This window comes from Pteronotus mesoamericanus, unplaced genomic scaffold (assembly GCF_021234165.1).
Source record: "Pteronotus mesoamericanus isolate MK-2021 breed Mesoamerican mustached bat unplaced genomic scaffold, CSHL_Meso_final contig_20, whole genome shotgun sequence".
NCBI classification, from domain to species: Eukaryota; Metazoa; Chordata; class Mammalia; order Chiroptera; family Mormoopidae; genus Pteronotus; species Pteronotus mesoamericanus.
Window position 1 is genome coordinate 90,338,766 of NW_026555085.1, and position 22,217 is coordinate 90,360,982.

Consider the following 22,217-nt stretch of genomic DNA (forward strand, 5'->3'; position numbering starts at 1 on the left):
ATGTTTACGAATGAAATTCCTAGGGATAGAATTTCTAACTCAAAGCTTATATGCATTTTAATGTTTGATGAATATTGCTAAATTATCTCCAGCCCCAAATTTGGCAGATTTTTAAAAGTCAACTCTGCTGCTTCTAATAATCTCCAGGAAATGTAATGGCTTAACTTAATTCTGTTGGACATAGGAATTCTTCTTTTCTGTAATCAGCCTACAGATTTTATTATGAATTGCATAATACATTGTCTGGATTCACTGTCTATAGAACCCTTTACTTGAAACTTTTTGGAAAGAAAAGGTTATCACAGAACTCATTGCTCATAATAAGCAAATGAGGAAAGTGAGATAAACATACAGAAATTAAATATAACTGAAGATGCTTAGGAAAAAACAGTGATAATGGTCCATGAGTTTGGGGAGCTGTGTTTGCAAACCTGAGTGGTTCTCATGTAAGAGTATTGACTGGCTGTTGGTGAGATTAGTGAAGATGAATCATGATTAAAGTGTTCAAGAAGGTTTGGCTCTGATTTTTCAGAGAATTCCAGTTGGGGTGCTAAGCAGACAGACGGCAGGAGCATGGATCAGAGCTGAAGCCGTAGGTCAGCTCTGGAGGGACTGGCACCCATCGGAAAAGCTAGCGTTACACACCGAAGCGTGGCTGGTCTCCCGGGGTGAGCATGGTCTTCCTCTGCTTTCACCCACTGTCCAGTGACTTGAATACATATTCAGATTACAAGAGTAGTGCTCTCCTGGGAAGACTGCCATTGTTTTATTTGTTAGGGAAAATGGCATCTTCCGTTTTGATTTATCTTGACGTATATGTTGATATTTTTAAAATTTGTATTTTAGTTTTGGCTTTTAGTTCTCTAAATCTAGATAGCTGAGAAAGGTTGGAGAAAACTTTTAGAAACCTTTGAGAGCTTTCTGCAAAGCCCCGTGTGACTTCGTTGTCCATCCCTCAGGCTTGGGCTGTCAGTAGACGTCTGGAACTGTGGGGCTTGGCTGCCTGAGGTGGCTTCACTCTTGTCCCGTGCTGCCTATTTCTTAGGAAAGATATGGTTTTGAAACACTAACCCGTCTTGGCATTATTTTTAGTCACCTAATAAAGTGCTCTCTGAATCATTATATATTTAGAAGGTTGCTGAAGGCTGACCCCTGCACCTGGTTGGCTAATTCAGAAGCAGATTAGCTGGGGTCTTTCTTCCTCAGTCCTTACCCCACCCATTCACTCCCTGTAGAAGAAAAAGCTCTTTGTGCCTTTAAAATGTCTGGTAGAATCTCCTGGTTGTAGATTATGGGAATATATAAAGTGTTGAATTTTTTCCTTATGAATTATAATTTTTATTTCCCAACTGCCACCTGTATAATTATCAAAATAGATGACATTATTGAAGAGATGAACATTAAAAATTCTTGTACACATTCTTTGTGTACAAAGCACATTGTCTGAACTTCCTGGGATAAAAGGAGAGTTCCGCTTTTCATCAGGGGGCGCAGGCCTCCATTTCAGATTGAACCTTCTGCCCTTTAGGGCTGTATATTACTTTAAATAGCTACCAGCTGACAGACTTGGTTGCTGGCTCATGGTAACTAGAAAGCTCTAATGTATTGAGTAGTTTCCCTGAATAGAACCACATTGACAGTAGACAATGAGTTTGAATTCTCAGATCATGATTAGGATCTTGAAACTGTTTTATTTTTGAATTTTGAAATGATTTGGAAATGTTATGAAAAGTAGGATTGTGCATATTCCCTTTACAGGCATTACAACCTGGATCTTCCTTGATTCAGAATGGGGTTATAACAAGTAAATTTTTTCTACCCTGAATCCCTTCGTTTTGAATAAGGCCATGATGTACCAATTTATTTGTAATCACCTATTGACCTCCTTGTGCTTTGCCTTGCAGATGCCTGAGTTTTTGTTTTTCTTTTCTTTTTTTTTCCTTTCCTTTTCTTTTTTTCATATTGACCAATGTAAATAGAAACCTGCTAGGCTTTGCATAGAAAACATACTTTATCTTCATAGTTTTTCTTCTTAAATGGAGCTGTATGTGTAGCTGGAAAGGCACTTTAAGATTGTCTATATATGTGAGACATCAATGATTTTTCAACAAGGCATTTGGACTGCTCTTTTTGCTTGTTTTTGACTGAACCCAAAAGAATGTCTTTAGTGCCTTGATGAAATTGCTAAATAAATCACTTTTTAACAAATTAAGTGAAATACAGTTTCTAAGCATAAAAAGTTTTGAAATTAGCTTAGCCTTTGAATGTTTTTGCCAGAGTCATGTAGGCATATTGTGCTCTTCATTCGGGTGATAGAATGTGGTTTTTATTAAGTCATTTAGACTTAGATTTTCTTGATTCCATTGTTGAGCTTTCCTATGCTGCTTGCTGGTTCTTTAACCTTCACTTTCTTGTGGATCTAGGTATCTGTGTTTGAGTCATGGATTATTTTGCTAGAGAATCTTAGGCTACTCAGTGGTATAGGGATTATGTTGGGATTTATTGTAGGGATTATATTTATTCCAGCTCTTGAAGATTAGTGCCTAATTTATTTATTTACACACTAGTGTAGACTGGTAAAATGCCAACCACTTCAGATTTTACCATTCAATTATTGTCTCTCTGGTGATATCTTTCTTTCACTGGAAGCCTTTATTATGTTTTTCTTTTAATGATTTTAGCATTATGGAAGTATCACAGGTGCTTGGCTAAAAAAGAAGAAGCTATGGAGCTATAAAGGATATTATTACCAAGATAATATTTTGTATGCAAACTTTGAACTTAGTGTACTTATTGTTGTTCTCAAACATGAATATTATACATAGTAAAATGTGTTCACTGTTATGACAGCAATTCACAATGATATTGTATGTCTCACTTCCAATGTGTCACTCAGTGATCAAAGAGCACAGGGCTTTAGAATAACATTAGATATTTAGCTATTTGAATTTTATAGAATGTCTTTGGCTTTTACATAAATAATCTATTTGTTTTTGGCACTTTAAAAATCACATTTTTAGTTGCTTTTGCATGTTTTAGTGAGAGTATAGTTACCCTGTTATTCAAATTATGTGAGAATTAAAAAAATTTTTTTGGATGGTTTCATATAGATCCACTGAGTGTTTTCCCCTTTTTTCTCTTCAAGAGCGTGTTATCAGTATTTCAGTTCTTGATATCTCATAAATGTAAGTAAGGAAGCATTATACTGTGTTCTCTTTTCTGCCTGAAGCAAGGATGTCAGTTCCAAGAAATGGGTGTGGGCCATTTGTGTGGGATGTCAGGGAGCTAGGAGTTGGTATGGGGTCACTGAATTCTGGGCGCTCCCTCTAGAATGCCATGTGGCAACATACTCCTCCCCTCTCCCCCTGCTTTTGTCTCTTCTAGAACACAGGTACCTGTCCGGCTGATAAAAACACCATTGCTCTTATCTTTTGGGAAGACTCCCTAATACTCAGGATGCTGCTGCTTTTCCTTCGTAAAGATCAGCCATGCACCAGACTCAAGATATTTGCAGCTCTAATAATAACATAGCGTTCTTGTCTTGGTGTAAGAACTCTTTAAACCTAAGAGTCCGCTTTAGAAAAAGACTGTGGCAGTCTCTGATGTTTCACAGAGTTTTTATTTAATTCAGTCTTCAAATACGTGCATGGGGCATTGCGTGCTTGCACATGTCTCTGATCACAGTCAGCCAGCAGCACCCTGGGTGGTAGTTGGAAGTTTGCCCAGCTGAGGAAGATTGTTCCTTTTCTCTCTCTCTCTCCTTTATTTATTTATTATTTATTTATTTGTGGTGATGGTGGTGGTGGTGGCGGTGGTGCTGGTGGTTCCTTTTGTTTTGTCTTTATGTAAAAAGTTTATTTGTTGCTGCTGGAAGGTCTCAGCATGTGGCCCCAGCGCCCTCGCAGCTGGCTGGGGCCAGTCTGGCCAGTTCCTGTGCATTTCTTCACTCCCTTTCTGAGGACTGGTCTTGATGCTGACGTCGGTGCTTTTTTTTGATCCAAAGTACACAGATTATTTTTCACTTAAATGTTTCTGGATTATCATGAGTTCACCACACTTGTTTTTGAAATTAACAGGGTCTGTGTGTGTAAATCTGAATTGGGCACTTGGAGGAGGACCGCGTTCTGCTAGAAATCTCATAAAGCCATTTTGCCCCTGGGGACATGTTAGGTTTTATGAATAAACGATGAAAATATTTTAAAAGCTTGTTAAATTTTGTATAGATCCGCATATGTAAAACATATGCTATTTAAATACTGATATGAAAATAAGTTGGGAATGAAATGGGAAGAAAAATAGTGTGCAACTCCAAAAAGTAATAACCATATTGTATAGTGGTCCCTGATTGGTTTTTGTTCTTTCCTTTATTAGTGGAATCTCTTTCTATATATGATTAAATAAATGCTAACAATTTTGATATTCAAGTGATTCAAATAGCCTTTTAGGAGAAGCAGTCTAATTTCAGAGATTTTCTTTTTCCTTTGCTCTATGCCCTGATGCAAAAAGTAAACTTAGTTGTATTAACATTTCATTTGTGATGGTGTCACTTTTAAAAGCATTATATATTTATGACGAAATTCTGCACACAGCTAGAGAAATATGTTTCACATGGACATATCTGTCACACTTAACTTTTTTTGGTATACTAAATAGCTACTTAATGCAAAAAGCAAAGTCACATTTTTGCCTTGGCGTCATGTCCATAATATTGGATTGAATATTTTCCTTCAAAGCAATTACACTTAAAACTTTATGGGAAATAGCCTTTCTTTGAGTACCACTAACAACTTCACATCAAATGATACATTTAAAGGTAACTGGTTATTACTCACATTTTGAGTAGTTTCATTTAAGTTTTATTTCACAAACAAGTGAATTCCCCACATGCAAACAAATTTGAATGGCTCTTAGAGTTATCAATGAGATCAAAGAAACTTTCCTTTATTTTCCCCATCATTGTATTGTTCAAACCTTTTCAGAAATAATACAATTGATCACGCATATTTTGTTTTGTGACTTGTATTATTTTGTACACCCACCTTCTTTTGTTTTCTTGGGTGGGCTCCAAATTGGAATATGAATCCTGGGATCCATTCAGGATCTAGACAGTTTGAGAGCTCAGTTCTGCATTTTGGGGCAGGGAGGCCTCCAGGAAGTGGGAGTGAGCTTCACTTCAAACTGTGTGAGGGGTGGTGGAAGGGAGGATGCTGATTAAAATAATAAACAACTGCTGGAAAGAGCGGTGGATTGCCACACCACTGTCAGATCAGGGAGGGAGGCTGCCGGAGCTGGCTGCCCTTGCTCCCCTGCCACAACCTCTGCAAACGATCCCCTGCCACGAGATGTGCAGCTCGAACTTTTCTCCTGACAGATAGAACAACCTTCCAACAGCTTAGTTCTCTTGCACTGACAGCATCCCTCAGGCATAGCCTGACCTAGGGAAATGGACTGAAACTAGCTTGGTGGTTACCATAGCAACGCAGGCTGCCGGTGTCTGGGAGAGTGCAAACCGGTGGCCTCTTGTCCCGGTGTTTGGGTGTTTCTTCAGACAAGAGTACACTCCTTGCTGTTCGAACTCTACATAAGTCATGCTCTTTGAAAACTGGCTCTTTACCCAGGATTTTTTTCTTTTTCTTTTTCTTTCTGAAACCAGTCTGAATGGAGGAAGTTGGTAATACTTGGCTCATTTTTTTTTTTTTTTTTTTGCCCTTCTCTCATACAAGTTTCCAGGATATAGCTTCTTTTTGCTGTGTGTAATTGAGACCAAACTCTAAGCGTGGGGCCCAGAAGAAACCAGTTGTGGGCTGCAGGTCATTAGTGAGGTGAGCAAAAGGGAATCCTGGGCTTCCCAGAGAAAAAGGAGACCATGCCAGCCTCCTGGAACACAGCTCCCAGAAACCGTAGGAGCAGGTCTATTCCTTGCAAACTCCGAAGTCCATGAAAGAACGGACCCTCGGTGGGGTGGCTAACATGTCCCAGCGCAAGCTGCTGCTGCTCCTCATGGACCATAGCTCAAGGGCAAGGCTTGTAAAGGATTTTACAAAGGATTTTAAAGTATAGCCAGAAAAGATACGGGGTTTGGAAGTTAAACGCTGTTGTCTGGAGGAAGTTTGCCGGAAAGATGTAAACTTCAAGGGCTACTGGACGATGATTGGTCTGAACTTCAGCTTACGGGAATTGCTGGCAAAATTTGAAAAGGTATGCAGAAAGCTGGCTTCACAAATGTCCCTTTTTTCTCCTTCTTTCTTTTCTTGTCTTTTATTATACATTTAGATGGCATAGATTCTATTGATTCTGATTATCTAATATAATTTCTAAGGCATACTTGATTTGATATCTTCTTTAATTTTTTTTTTTTAACTAGAGAGCAAATTAGCAATTCTTTCCTTTGGTCTGGAGGGCTTCCCATGATGCCTGTCAGTTTTAGAATTCCACATCAGAAGAGATCTTTTGTACTCAAGTCGGCTGGTAATTGAACTGAAAGTTATTTTGGAGGAAAAAAAATAGACCAGCAACAACACTGGGTTTTCATGCCAAAGTCTGACTTCACCAGGCGTGGGTCCCGCTTTCCTTACCCCTCAGGTTTATCTCCCTGCAGTGCCCAGCACTGCCTTTTCCACACTTTATTTCTGAAGATGCAGTTCTGAGGGTCAGGAGAAGATGCCTCACAGTGACGATGGTACATCTAATCCTAAACTTTTCCTTTTTTTCCCCACTGAGTGTGTCTGTTTTAAACACAGAGTGCTTGCATGCACTGTGGAGATTTAATGCTTGGATCATTAATATTGCATTTAGTTCTTTTTTTCCATAGGAAAGTTCTTGGCACACTCTAGGACTGAGTCTAGCCTGCCAAATGCTACCTTACATTTATAGTTAAACAAAACAGAAAACCTCAATGTGAGGCTCATGGGCTCCTGCCTGCCTTACTTTGGATGCCAAGCACCTATCTTCTTTCAACTTCCAGTCTTTAAAGAAAAAGAAAAAGAGGCAAAAGATTCCCAGTATGTGTGTAAATCAGTTACTTATCGGTTGTTAAAGATGTGCTCCATGGCTTTCACCATGAATACCCTGTGGTTCGTTATGAGTACAAATATATCCAAGACTGTATGCAGTCATTAAAAGAATCATGGGCTTTTTCTTTCAAAACTGCAGTTGCCAGAGGAGAATGGTGTAAAACCACGTCATTTGAAAAGTTTGAAAGCTGTTCCAAAACAATTGCAGTTATTGCCTCCTGATGATCGAAACAGTGTGTGGGCAGAATATGGAGAAAAAGGAATTTAACTTCTGGTTCGACACACCCTTCTCTCCCATCTCGCCCTGCAACCCCAAAGGTAGAAATAAGGATTGTAACACAGGCTGCACTTTGACCTCTTGCTTTAATATGTTGTTAAGCACCTAAATTCCTGAGAGTAAAGGATGGTTCCCAGTGTACTTGTTCACCTTTTAAAAGGGGTGGAGGAGGGAGAGAATATCTTCTTTATGGCAGCTGGTAACAGCAGGTGACAAACTTTATGACCATAAAGTGGTCTGCTAGCTTGGTTTGTGTAGATTTGTCAGTTTTCTTCCTGAAAAGGTATAGGGCATGCGTTACATGAATAATTCATTACTGAGACCCCCTGAGAGGCAATAATTGTGGGCAATAGTTGGACTTTTGTATTGTAATTGCTGCCAATAGTCCTAAAAGCCTAGGTCAGATACCAGAGGGGAGGAACCTGCTTCTGCCTCTGCCTCTGGGCCATTTTATTGTCGAAGTGAACAAGTTCTGGTTGTATGAGTATGTTTCCACTTTTAACTCCCAAATCTTAGTATCAGCTTATTTCTTATTCTTATCTTAGTAGTTGTATTGACAGGAAAAGAAGTCTACTGGCTTTTCGCTGTCAAAGGCTTGATTTGGGACTCTCTCTCTCTCCACTCCCCCCCCCCTTTTTTTTGCGACAAAGAACCAATTTAAAGAGACCATCTTGCTGCAATTCACAGTCTGAAGTTCTCCTTACATGTTTATTTTTGTGTTAGATGCCTTTATAAAAATCTATGTGAAACTTAATCTCTTCGCCATATTTCATTTGTAGGAAGTTGTCAAACATGAATGTGTTTTCTTCAACTCAAGTATTAAGGAAAAAAATCCTTTGTGTATTTTCACAAAAGCCGTATCATATATTTAGCCCTTGCTACGTTGATTCATTGCCAGGAAAACTGGTATTACAGAACGGTACCTGTGCATCACACCACTCAAATTCAAATACCTCCCTCCCCCCAGCTCTGGAAGCAGTAATGCCATTTCTAGGCAAAGACCAAGGCTTACTGCTGTAATGCAAAAACCACATGATACCTTCAGAAGCTGAATAACAGTCTTTCCTTACTCCCTTTACTCTCAGTTTTCTTGGTCCTGTCTTTTCCTCACTATTAGTGATCTGCTTCTAGAGGCAATACTAACCTTAGTGATTTATACTTTTCATTTCATATCACTAGGTGTAATTTCTCAGTCTGATGTTTAGGTTCCCATAGCAAATAGGTGATTTTGCTGTATTCTTGAAGCCATTTCAGGCTTTACAAAAAAACTAGGGTCCAAGGTTGGATAGTGGTGGGTTTTCCAATGATGGCTGGCCTGAAAAGTTGTAAGCTGGTCAGGTTATTGAAATTCCCAGAAGACAGCTGGCCTGTAGCCTACCTTCAAGACAGCAGTTTGTTTGTGAGATAAATTCTGGATGATATTATTGAATTTTAGAGAAATCCAGTGATTTTATGATTTATATTGAATATTCATTCATAAGTGAAATTTGGCACATGATTAAGAACTGTGATGCATGGATAGTGATTTGTAGGATAGAGAGGGAGGACAAGTTGCACTTGGTACTCATTGCTAACTTTCTAAAGCCAGAAAAAGCAATGCTGGGAGTCCTTGCAATCCAGGAGTCAGGAAATGTCCTCTACTGTTTCCTCAAGGTAACAACTCACCAGGGATCAGGAAACCCCAGTTGATAGGAACCATGTGTACCCCTGAGTGGTCCTAAAGAGGAGGTTGAGATGAACTTCTCACCAGAAGAGGATGACCTTGTGACAAGATGCCACAACCAGCAAGCAAGTCTTAATCATCTAACCAAATGATGAGTGGTGAGCATCAGGACAGTGTATCCAGGTGACCATCCGAATCGTTCAGACACAAAGTTGACTTCACACAGAATGCTGGCCCACCAACGTACCTCTCCGAAACCCTGCCTATGAGTTGGTTTTATTGCCATCTGACTTGAATGAATTAACTTTCTCCTTGAAAGTACTTCATAAAGGAAGTATCTGATGGCTTCAGTGGTTGATAATATACTGTCACACTTCAGCCATTTCCATTGTGTACAGTCTCATTTATTTTGTAGTCAAAGAAGATGGAGTAATGGACAATTTTAGCTCAGTGACATTTTGGTTGACTGTTGCTGTCTAGTTATGCAGTTCTGATACTGGGTGATCAATGATAATGGTAGTTCTTTAAGTGTGTGTGTGTGTGTGTGTGTGTGTGTGTGTGTGTGAATCTGAATAGTGCCAGTCTTTTTGTGAATCATTTGGGAAAGCTGCTTCCCATGGTGACAACACAGAGAGAAAGTACTCAATGCTGACTTGCCTTTACGGTATTTACCTCCTTTATGATGACTAACTTAAAATTATAATGTGAGGCTATATTTTACTGCTTAACTTGTAACATCTAATTAAAAAAAATGTGTCCTTGAAGATACAATGAACTTCCAATTTCAAGGTCTATGCATTCGTTAAATATTTAGTAAGTATTTGTGAAATGCTTGTAGCAGATGCTGGGCTGAGTTCAGGGATGGAGTGGAGAATAGGGAGCCTTCCCCTCATTGAGCTTCCAGCCTGATGGGAGGATACAGATATTAAACAAGGACACTTTTTAGTACATGTACGTGATTTAGCAAAGTAGAAGGAGCTATAGAATAACAGATAGCCCTAATTTAATAGGGATGCAGTAAAGTTTTTCTTGAAGAAAGTATATTTAAGCTGAGTTTAAATTAAGATGAGTGTAAGATAAGGAAATATCAGGTCTTTGGTTCTATTTTGTCATTTGTTTGTTTTATTGATTAGGTTCCACTTATAGGCAAGATCATATGATATTTGTGACCATAGGGGAGGAGGAAGGGGGATAGTGGGGGAAAGAAGAGGAAGCAGCAGGACAAGGAACACAAATAGGGGGCTCATGGGCATGAAAAATGGGGGGACTGACTGTAGGAGTGGGGGGGATGAGGCAGGGGAGAGCAATGGGAAAAAAGGCAAGACAACTGTAACTGAACAACAATAAAAAAAAAGAGGGAAATAGCTGAGATTGTATCTGATGTGTGAGTGTGTGTGTGTGTGTGTGTGTGTGTGTGTGTGTGTGTGTGTGTGTTTTAGGGAAGAAATTGAGAGCTTTCTGGGCAATGGGAACTGCTTATTCACAGATGAGGTGTTGAGGAGTTGGGTTCCCCAAGATTGTAGATTAAAACATGTAACACACAAAATCCTTGACTGTGTTTTCAGTCCTGTTCACTTGTGATTGTATTATCTGGTTTTGATAATTAAGGTGGGCCAATAGCTTGGTCACATGAAAAATTTAATAACTGCTCTTAAGAAATGTGTGTTTGGCTCTGGCTGGTATGGCTCAGTGGATTAAACACTGGTGTGCAGACTGAAAAACTGAAGGGTTGCAGGTTCAATTCCCACCCAGGGTACATGCCTGGGTTGCAGGCTAGGCCCCCAGTTGGGGACGCTTGAGAGGCAACCAGTCTATATGTGTCTTGCACATCGGTGTTTCTCTTCTGTTCTTTTTTACTCTCTTCGCATCTCTCTAAAAATAAATAAAAATAAAATCTTAAAAAAATAAAAAGAAACTTGTGTTTGTATGCAGATCAAACCTACTTATATAAATGCACCTTGGACAGAAAGCCACTGTTTTTTATCTCACTAGGATTTTAATGTGTTTTAGTAACAATTGGTATATGGTCAAGAATTTGGAATTTTTTATTGTGAAAAATATTTTTCTTACTAGCAGTATTTGTTATGCCGGAATTTAAAATGTAGTTTATTTATTGATTCTTTATCTTTGCAAGTTGGCTTGTTTGAATTATCTTGAAAGTGTATTTAATTGTAAATTTGTTCTACTTAGTAATTTAACTTTTTTCCTACTCCATTGTCTAACATATATTTATAATCACAGAAAATGGGAAAAAAACATTATTGGTATTGATTTCTTACTTAACAAATGCTGCTGAAGACCAGGTGGTGATTTCATAATCATTAATAGAGTGGTTAAAATCTATGAGATTAATTGTTGAAAGGAAATGTAGCTTATAAATTATTAATTGAATAATTCATTGAAGTCAATAAATTAATTTTAATTATTAATTGACTAATTAACTGCAATAACTCACCAGAAGCCTTACAAACTGTCTCTAAGTATATTTATGTGCCACATAATGAACTTGGATGATATCATCTGGTGGTTGTGTTATTTTTTTAGATAATACCTACCTTTTTTTTAATGTTATGATTCCTTGTTTTCAAAACCTAAAGCTCTGACCATAATCTGATTGAGCTCCTGATACTCAGTCTTATGCTGCCTCTGAAGTCCTGCCTTACTTTTTGAAAGGAACAGTGGATTTCCCTTCCTGAATGGTTCACTGTGTTGATTTAGCTGCCCCTTGAGATACAGTAGGGAAGTTGTTGCCGACCTCACTGGTTCACCTTCAGGAAAGGGGTGAGGACTCCTTCAGAGAAAACATCGCTATGTCCATGTAGGGTTAGGTAAATATGCCATGCAAAAATAAACCAAGCTTGTGTCAACAAGCCCCAGAGACGATGAATCTCTTCTATTGCCAGTGCAGGTGGGGAAGGCTTCCTGGTCGTGCGCTTCTAAAGCTCTGCTTCCTGTCAGAGGGCTCAAATAGTTCTGTTTATCATAATCCAAAGAAATATTTTTACTTACATATTTAGGGCCACTACGTGACTACATAACATGATAAAGAAATCAAATGTATGTGATACAAAGTGTTTGCCTGCAATATCTCTATGGGTTGTATCATTAAAGAAATATCCAGTTAAGGGCAAAATGGGTGTTAAAATAAACATCAATTATTAAGTAACTGGGTAAATAAGTACATGTTTTCCTTTATTGGTGAATTTATTTTGTCCTGGGTATTGGGTGATGTATACAAGAATACTTGATCATTGAACTAATGTGAGCTTTTGTAACTGTCTTCTGGCAGATTCTTCTGAAAGGGTGCATTTTAGGCTTTTGATGGTGTTTTTGCTTAGAGAAAAATGTGTCCCTTTATTCTAAACCCCTGGCTTTTCTTAACCTTCCATATTGTTTACATTGTTTGAAGGTACGTTTTAAGCCTTGCAAGTGAATCTGTAAAATATTTCTCCTGTTTTCAAGTGTTAGCTTCACCGCTTGAATACTTTGCTGTGGCCTCTCTGTGCACATGACTGGCTTATGTTAAATGCTTGGAAGAGCATTGCTTTGTGCTTCTAGATGGATGACATCCCCATAACTAATTACAAATAACCATTTTGGGCTGTGTAATGTTCAGGAAGGCTTTCAGGGTGGGAGGTAAGCATTGCTAGGGCAAGCCTCCCACTCCCAGCTATGCAGCGAGTATAAACTTTCATGGATGTTTAATTTATTTCACCATTTGCTGCTGTATCAGGCCTATAATCTGTCAGCCTCCCATTCTGGCATCATGACTTTAAAAGCAGTGCACCGTTGCACAGTGATCTGTGAAGTAGCATGATTCATTAATTGCGTGTAATTCTAAATTTCCAGCAAAAAGCTTAGGCAAGACTTTCCAGTGCAGGTTTCTAAATAATTTTAGGTTTCCCATGTTCAATTTTCAAATGAAGAGATTAAACAAAATGATTACTACAGCCCCTTCTAATTGTTTAGTTATCTGATTTTTTTTTTTTGTGGCACTAGAGTGGCTAAAATGCCAGTCAGTCCAGGTGAACATTTTTATGCATTCATTTCTGCATTTATATATCTATCCATCTATCGTCTCTCTATCTACTTACATATCTAACTCTTACTTCTTTTTATCTATTTTATATTATCTCAGAGACTGGAGGATACCAACGAAATATTAAGATGATTTTCTGTCTTTAGGAACTCTTGGTATATTTGTCCAAATAAATATGCCACCGAATGGTAAATTAAAAAAAAATAATGTATTCTGATTTCCCTTTTTTTTGATCACTTTCTGGTTGTTGATATTTTTCCTAACTTTGGATAAGGCTCATGTATTGGAAGGGTTTTTCACATATCAAAAGATATATTCCAACATAAGTACATGATCAGTACATGATTCCAACATAAGTACAGGTAGTGATCTTCACCCAAACATTATAGAAATGCTTATGACATGGCTGAGTCAGCAATGCAATTCTGATTTACTCCATTCCTCACTGTGCGGGGTTGGAAAAGGCATTACCTGACATGATGTGGGGAGCCAAACTTGCTTCATGCTTGGTACCCAAATTTCCTGATGTTGTGGAACGCTCTTGTGAAACTTAGGAAATGATATATGGGACTCTGTACTTCTGTCTTCCTGTGTCTCTTGAATATGGAAGGAAACCAACAGGTCCGGATACTTCAGGAAGTTGTGGCTTGATGTTGCCTTGTGATTTTAGGTATGGGCCATTGATAATGATGGCTAGCAACTTATACAGGAAGTTTGAAGCCAGATTCTGCATGGCAGTAGTGAGCCTTGTTCACTATGTCATTAGGTTTCTTGAGACAGGTGAATATCATAGATATATCTACTTATATCTATCTATATCTATGTGGTCTGTCTGGAAAAAGTCCAGCCATTATTAATACAATGAGAATGGTTTATGCAACATTGATATAACCTGGCAGCCAAGGAGACAGGACTGTAATGTACATGCATGAACAATGACACCTTCACTGTACTAGTCAGTGAGGGTGGTAGATACTGTTGAGTGAGCATGTGTAGTGTGTGGCTGTCACACTCAAAATGACTGAGCAAGTAGAGCAATGATTCTGCATCAAAGTTTGTGTTAGGCTTGAGCATCCCTCTGTGGAAACTATTCAGATGATTCAGAAAGCCACAGCTATGGGCAACTTGTGATTGACAGCTTCATCATGACAATGCACCCACTCATGCATCACATCTCATGTATAGTTTTTTGGTGAAACATAAAACCACCCAGGTGACTCAGACCCCAACAGTCCAGATTTGGTGCCCTGTGATTTCTAGCTTTTTCCAAAACTAAAATCACCTTTGAAGGGGAAGAGATTTCAGACCATCGATGAGATTCAGGAAAATATAATGGGGTGGCTGATGGCGACTGGGAGAACTGTCTGAGGTTCCAAGGTGCCTACTTTGAAGAGGACTGAGGTATCATTGTCCAATGTACAGTGTTTCTTGTATCTTGTATCTTCTTCAAAAAATGTCTCTGTTTTTCACGGTACAAAGGTAGGTGTCTTCTGGACAGACCCCGTGTGTGTGTATGTGTGTACAACATAAGCTTAAAACTGGCAATTTTTAATATATCTCTGTAGATGTATTAAATGCATTTCAGGACTCAGAACAGTTCCTTCCTAAATAATAGGGCTGTGTTGTTCCAGAGAGGATTCCAAAGCTCTTTCCGCAGAACTTTTTCCTTTTTTTTTTAATGAGAATTTCTATTTGAAGCTTTCCAAGCTTAGGTTATAAGGGGGTTGATGACATTTTTCGTTCATAATGTTGCCCACCCTGAGAGCCTTGCATCAGTCTCGGGATATGTCCACTGCTCCTGTCAGTGTCTGCTCTGCCCTCTCTGGGTTCAGGGTGCTAGTGAAACGCAGAGGAATCGGTAATCCCAGAGATTTCGTTCAGTAGTCAGCCCTGATTCTGGGCACACCCAGATCGTGCTCTGCAGGTGAACCCAACATGGCTTTGTTATCAGGGTCACATAACCCCAGAGACTGATAGCTTTGCAAACGTGGAGCATGGTTTTGCAGAAGCTGTCTATCAGGCTTTGTATTTATCTTTGCCACTCTTTTCTTTAAGATTTAATTAATTAATTTATTTTTAGAGGGGGAGAGAAACATCAGTGTGTGGTTACCTCTCATGCACCCCCTCCTGGGGAGCTGGCCTGAAACCCAGGCACGTGCCCTACACCGGGAATCGAACCAGTGACCCTTTGATTGGCAAGCCAGTGCTCAACCGGCTGAGTCACACCAGCCAGGGCTCTGCGACTTCTTAAAGATGACCCTATTAGTGTCATGTTAGACATCACAGATGTCCTCAGAAACTATAATTCAGCTGTTCTGCCCCTTAACTTTGTGTAAGTGATGCCTTCCTACCATGCTGATTGGACAATGAGGTACAGAGGCCTTTCCATACATCTTTCTGGTTAGTATAGGCCTGTAAGCGTTTGAAGAATAGTCACTCAGATGCTGGCCTCTAAGTCTTGGTTCTTGATGGATTATATAGAGCGTTTACCAGAATTGAGTTACAAACTAATGAAAGCATTCTGAGTATTCAGAAAATTTCCATTAAAATTTTTTATCATGCTCATTTAGAACTAGAGAAACCTCAGAAGAGTGAGATTTATGAAGGAAAACCAAAGATGAGAAGGTTAATAAAACTATAGTGTTTAAGAGGTTTTTTTGTCCCTTTACAATTTTAGACTTTTAATTTTTGCAGTAATTTGCCTTAATATTTATTACCAAGTAATGCCATGGAGACTTACCCCACACCGTCCTAGCCCCCTCTGGTATCTGTTTTTCTGTTTGTAAGTTCACCCTCATTCTAGGAAACAACTAGATTGTTTCCATTTTATTCGGGAAGAAAAGGTGATTGCCAAATTAATACAGATAATTGTGTTGACAACCATATAATGGAAGATTATTAAAAAAATCAAAAGACCCTCTGATTTTTAAATTTGAAAGTTATACTTATTTAAATTACAAAAAGAAACCCCATTTTTAATAGAAACTTGGAAACTCAGAGAAGTATAAAGAAGAAAACTAAAATCACTGTCGATCCTCTTATACAGAGAATATATTATTTTGACTTATTGCTTACAGTTTTTAATGTATGTGTGTGCAATGATATAGAAATACGTATGCTAATTTAAATATCTACTTTAAAATCAACATATAATTTTGTATCCTTCATTATTAAACTTGATATTAATATCAAACTTGATGATAAACTTGGATGCATGTGTCCTAATAGTTTCCATTTTTTTCCCCAGTTTTTTGAGAAATAATTGACATTCAGCTCTGTATTAGTTTAAAGTGTACAGTGTGGTGGTGGTTTGATTTACAGATATTGTGAAATGATTACCTCAATTGGTTAAGCTAACATCTATCTATCTTCTTATATGAAATGAAAAGAAAAGAAAGGGGAAAAGGAAAAATTTTTCTCCTTGTGATGAAACTGTTAAGATTTACTCTCTTAACAACTTTTCTATATATACAGAAGTGTTAATTATAGGTATCACATCATATATACATTTCTAGTGTGTATTTGTCTTATAGCTGAAGTTTGACTATCCTTTTGACTATCTTTGTTTAATTTCTCCTCTCCCCATTTTTCACCCCTGGTAATTGTAAGAAGTCTGATTTATTTTTCTATAATTTTGTTTGCTTGTTTGTTTGTTTTACATTCCACATGAGACTGTACAGTATATGTCTTTCTCTGTCTGACTTCTTTCACTTATCATAATGCCTTCAAAGTCCATCCATGTTGTCACAAATGGTAGGATTTCTTCATCCTCTTTTTTTCCTTCTTCTCCATCTTCTCCTTCTCCTTCTCCTTGTTCATGGCTGAATAACATATCCTTGTGTGTGTGTGTGTGTGTGTGTGTGTGTATAGATATATATCTATATTTATATCTATATCTGTCTCTCATCATCTTTATCCATGCATCCACTGATGGATACCTAGGTCTTTTCTATGTCTTAGCTCTTGTAAATAATGCTTCTATGAACATGGGGGTACATATATCTTTTTGATTTAGTGCTTTCATTTCCTTTGGACATATTTCCTAAAATGGAATTGCTTAATAGTTTCTACTTTTTTACTTTAAAAACAATCAATGTGATGAGCTTCTGCAACACCTGAACCAATTTTGATTATTAATTTATAATAGTTCTTTACTTAAACTACAGTAACATTTACTTTATAAAAATAAACAAAGTATTTTCCTATTTTGCCATTAGTTTTTATTTCTTAATGAGGACATTTTTATGAAAGTGTTCTTTTACAATTTTAGAAATAAACTTTATTATATTGAAGGAATGAACAATAAGTATGTTTGTCTAAATGTTAAAAAAGCAATTAAAATGATGTGATATCTGACACCTTCTTTAAAACTTCATATTTTGATGGGAGTTTTACTCATGGACAAAGGAGAGGGAGAATTTGATTGAATCTGATGAGCTGAAAAGTGAAATTTAGATTATAATACATTTTATCTTTAAGAACTGGGAAATCAATGTATGGAAGATTACTATCATTTTCAATGTATTAAAGAATATTTTAATGTAAGAAATTTGGAAATGCCTGAATCATTTATGGTTAAATTTACTATTTTGCTTTCAAAAAACCCCTCATCTGTGGAATATAAACACATAAAGCTCTGTATAACCATCCCAGGTAACGCTGACACTAATACCTAACATTTGCATTATTTCTTTGCTTTTCCCTCTTTAGGACATCCAGGCAGAAATTGATGCCCATAATGACATATTTAAAAGTATTGATGGAAACAGGCAGAAGATGGTAAAGGCATTGGGAAATTCTGAGGAGGCGACTATGCTTCAACATCGACTTGATGATATGAACCAAAGATGGAATGACTTAAAAGCGAAATCTGCAAGCATCAGGTCAGAATAGTCAATATTAAAATAAAACTAATGGCTGAGGGGAGTCTGATTCTTGTATGTGAGTAAGACAGAGAATAAGAAGCAATACTCTCATGCTACTTTCTCAGAAATACTCTAAGATTTAAATGCAAAGATTATTTTTCTAAAGTTCTAGTTCTAGCTCCATGTCCAGTGTCCTCTGCCAACTCTTCTTGATTATTCAAAAACTTGCATATCATATTTTCAACCTAATAACACCAACACCTGATGACTGTTATTTACCTTGAGCAAGAACTATGTTATGGTCATCAAAAACATTACTTTACTTAGTACTCAAAAATTTCTAGTAAGGTGAATAGTAAAATTCTTTCTTAACATGAGAAAATAGAGGCTTAATGAATATGAGGAACATGCCAAGTATTTGAGCTAATAAGTGCCAAGTCAAGATTTGAATCTAGATCTTTTAAACTCTTGGCAATGATCATGTTTTGCTTCATTATGCTGTTTGTATATCCAATTTGAAGAAATTAAATATTGCTTATGGATACTAAAGTGAAAACTGATGATTCATGCCTGCATTTGAAGGGAGTAAAATTAAATAAGATGAATTTGAGGATTAGAATCCTGATTTGGAGAGGACCTTGGAAAAATACCTACTTTGACAATTATTAATGTTATTGGAAGTCAAGAATATTTTACAATTATATTTACTAGATAGTGGATATAGGTTTAGAGGAAACTGAGATTATGTTACTGAGCAAAGATCCAAAAAAGAATCTTGGGAGAAAGACCAAGATCTTGCACTTGGGTCCGTTTTTTTTAAAGTTCAGAAACTGTGTGATATATTGAAAAATGTATAGCCTTAAACAAAATGATCTTGAATTTGGCTTTTTAGCTTTGCTATTTATTTACTGATCTTGGGCAAGTCACTTAGTTTCTCTGAGCCTTAGTTTTCTCATTTACAAAATCAGCATATATATATTTAATTTATATGATTGCAGTGAAGATTGAATAGGATAATCTGACAGTTTCTTAATCTATGCAAAGCCTGTTCAGTGCAGCATGCAGTTTATTTTATATTATTTTACTTTTTACATAATGGGGCTCAGTAAATCTGCTTCAATTGGCTTTTGGATTTCATAGAACTAGTTTATAGTGAGTGGAAATCTTCAATGATTATGATTGTGAATTAATTTAATTTTCTGAAGAGATGTCCTAAAGGTTTTTATTTTTCTGGAGCTCATAGAGGGAGGTTTGCACTTCTTCTTACATTTAAAGAAGGGGTACAGTAGCATGACTGTGGAAGTCTTTGTATAAAGATCTCATTGAAAATCATGTCCGTATCAGTCAACTACTCTTTTTGAATAAGAGGGAAATTCTGGAGTATTGTACAGTGAGAGAATATACTTATGCTTGTTGAAGATTGAACTTTCAACTGGCCAGATTCCATTTGGTTGCATCTTTCTGTTCCTCATAAATATAAATACATAAAGATTTAAAATGTTAACACAGACAAACATTCTCCAAAGTTCTAGCAAAACCAACATTAGCCTAATGAGCTAATAGTCACAGGGATGGCCCTCGTGAAAATCGTGCATGTGGTGCAAGAACTTTGAGAGTCTGAGGATGAGTTCTGTAGGAGGGAGAACTTAATGAAGGCCTACATTACAGGCAGATCAATGGAACCTACAGGAAAACAACAACGACAAAAACCTTTGCCATTGCATGGATGTTATTGCCTAAGCCTATCAAGTCATATTTTTTTCTAACCTGGAAAGAAATAAATCATAAACTTCAGTGGGAATACTGTCTTATACATAACTTAATGCTATTTTTAGAAGATGGGAGAATAAAATTTTGCCAGTGGACTTCTGCATCATGATAGATCATACATTCCAGTAAAATGTGTTATTAATGTGATGAGGAATTAAAATAATTTTTAGCTTCATTACCCACCTCTGGAAATTCAGGCATTGATTCAGGCATTTAGTAAGAACTTCCTTCCAATTTGAGGCATTGCTAATCATAAATAAGACATGGCCTCTTTCCCTAGGGGGTCGGCAGTTCTGTCCAGGTTAAGATGGGCCCAGTGGAGGGAGTGGTTACATTCATTTCCAACCATCATCAAAGGCTTCGTGACAGAGACAATTCCCAAGTTGAGCCATCAAAGATGTATAGTTATTTCTCAGAATGACTCGGGAAGGGCTTCTAAGCAGGAGGCTTAAAGTAACACTATGTTTTCATTGAATGGTTAAGAAGTTCAGTCTGACTAAGACTAGAATTTGCTGTTGGTGTAAAGAGGAAAGACTGGTGGCTAAAGCAAAAGATAGAGAGAGGTGTAAGACCTAAATCCTGGGACACCTTTGTGCACCATTTCCACTCCACTGGTGATGGAACTTGAATACTTTTAGGTGACGTAATTAGATCTGAGGTTGCACAGACCCCTCCCACACAACTATGAAACATAGATAGATGAGCATGGTCCTGACGACAGGGAGGCTTGTGCAGAGACCTTTTCAGTGTGTAGGGAAGAGAAAGGAGACTGACTGAGTAGATACTTAATTTGTGTTGTTGAGGAACTGGCCAGACATCTAGAAACAAATAACCAGAAGCCACTGGATGGAGATCTCTTCAAAAGAGAGCTGTAGGCCCAAAGATGGTGGGAAGGGGAGTCTCCAGATAGAGGTGGCAGGGAAGCGCCATGGCCAGGCAAGAAGGTGCACAATAGAAGGGGGCACAGCACGGAACTGCAGGAAAGCCTGATACAAAAGGACCAGGGGGAGGAAATGGAAGCCAGCAGAGAACCTGCAAGTGGCTGTCTTTGAAGAGGGGAGAGACCCTGGGAAGTGTTGTCAGGAGCCAAGAGGAGGGGTTTCAAAAAGGCGGGCGTAGTTAACAGTGCTGGCTGCTTGAAGAAGTCAAGTAAGGTCAGGGCTTTAGAGTCCAGTGCTAATCGAGGATTTCAGTGACTTTTTTTTGCCAGGGCCATTTCGTGATTGAGACAAAAATCTGATCACAGAGGGCTAAAGAGTCAGACTGGAAAGTGAGGCACTGGGAATAGAACTGAGTGTACATAGTCCCTTTTTCTCAAGTCACTGCTCTGAAGGGAAGGGGAGAGAGAGGATACATTGCTATAACCATATTATTATGCATAATGGTATCATATGTTTATAAGAGCTGGCAAGCTTCATCTATATCTGTATTGACCTTTCTCTGCTTTCATAGAGATTGGATATGTTTAATGTAATGAGTGGTATAATTTCATTTTTATCTTCAAAAAATGGACATAATAAATTTCATGAACATATTCCTCATAGTTTAGACATTTATAAAAGATAAAATGGTTTCTTTTTCTCAGTAGTGGACCCTCAAATAGGAAGGAAACCTCAGGGCGATGTGGTGAAGGATAGGGTTCCAGAATGTTATACTCTGGAGCTAGACCGCCTGGCTTCAGAACCTGGCTTTGCCACTTAGCTGCTGTGGCACCACGGGCAGGTTAATTAGCCTAGTATTAGTCTCATTTATTACCATTCTGGTTGGCACTGATCAGTTCAAAGGACACAGAAATTCTCTCTACCCCATCTTTTCCTATCTTTATTCAGTAATCCTGGGAATTTCTGAGAAGGTCCCCAGCAAGGCTGGATCCTGAACAAATACAAACCAAAAATATGGCCGAGAGAGAGAATAGTGGTGCCATGTGAATTACTGGCAGAGCAGGTTGGAGGACAGAGCTTAGAGTGAGAGCTAAATGGGACTGTTCACTGGACTTCAGGATGAGGCAGGAATTACCAGCAGTGGTGGTTGAGGGTGGTGTCCAGAGTGAGAAGCCCTGCACGGAAGAATAGAAAGCACTCAGTGTATGCAGACCTGTTCTCGAGAGTTAAGGGTGGGCTGTGCTTAAGCACATCCAGTAATTCCCAGATTAGCAAATCAGATTCCAGTCCACCTCTACATGGACTGAGAGAGGAAAGGGGCAGAGAAGAGGCCAGGAGCATGGTTAGTGAGAAAACCCCTCCTCAAGGCGGGAAGTATTCTCAATGGCGAACAGGCAGAGACCGCATGTCTCCCAGCTCCCAGGCTCCGTCCATCTTTACTGAAAATGACACCTGTGGAGCACACTGGGAATCTCTGCTTCTCTGTTCTTTCCTCTCATTCCTTTAAAGCACAGTCTACCCTTAACACTGACTTCTCTTGGGAATAACATCTGTGTCTTTAATATTTCTGTAAACTCTTCCATCACTTTTATTTATAATTGAAAACTGGCTTTCCCCTTAATTGCCTGCCTTACTTAAATTTAATTAAATTTAAGTTTAATTTGCCAATTTTTCCCAGCTGGCAGTCAGTGGGAATATTCTGCATATTT

At 38.1% G+C, this 22,217-nt stretch overlaps 1 protein-coding gene across 6 annotated transcripts in view; it reads left to right on the forward strand.

The window, feature by feature from the left end:
• Positions 1-22,217, forward strand: part of UTRN (utrophin) — a 444,878-nt gene that overhangs the window by 285,715 nt on the left and 136,946 nt on the right. For all 6 annotated transcript variants that reach the window (XM_054570070.1, XM_054570072.1, XM_054570071.1 and 3 more), the window contains one exon: positions 17,703-17,875. In XM_054570070.1, the coding sequence (XP_054426045.1) occupies positions 17,703-17,875 (173 nt within the window). The remainder of the gene's footprint in view (positions 1-17,702; positions 17,876-22,217) is intronic.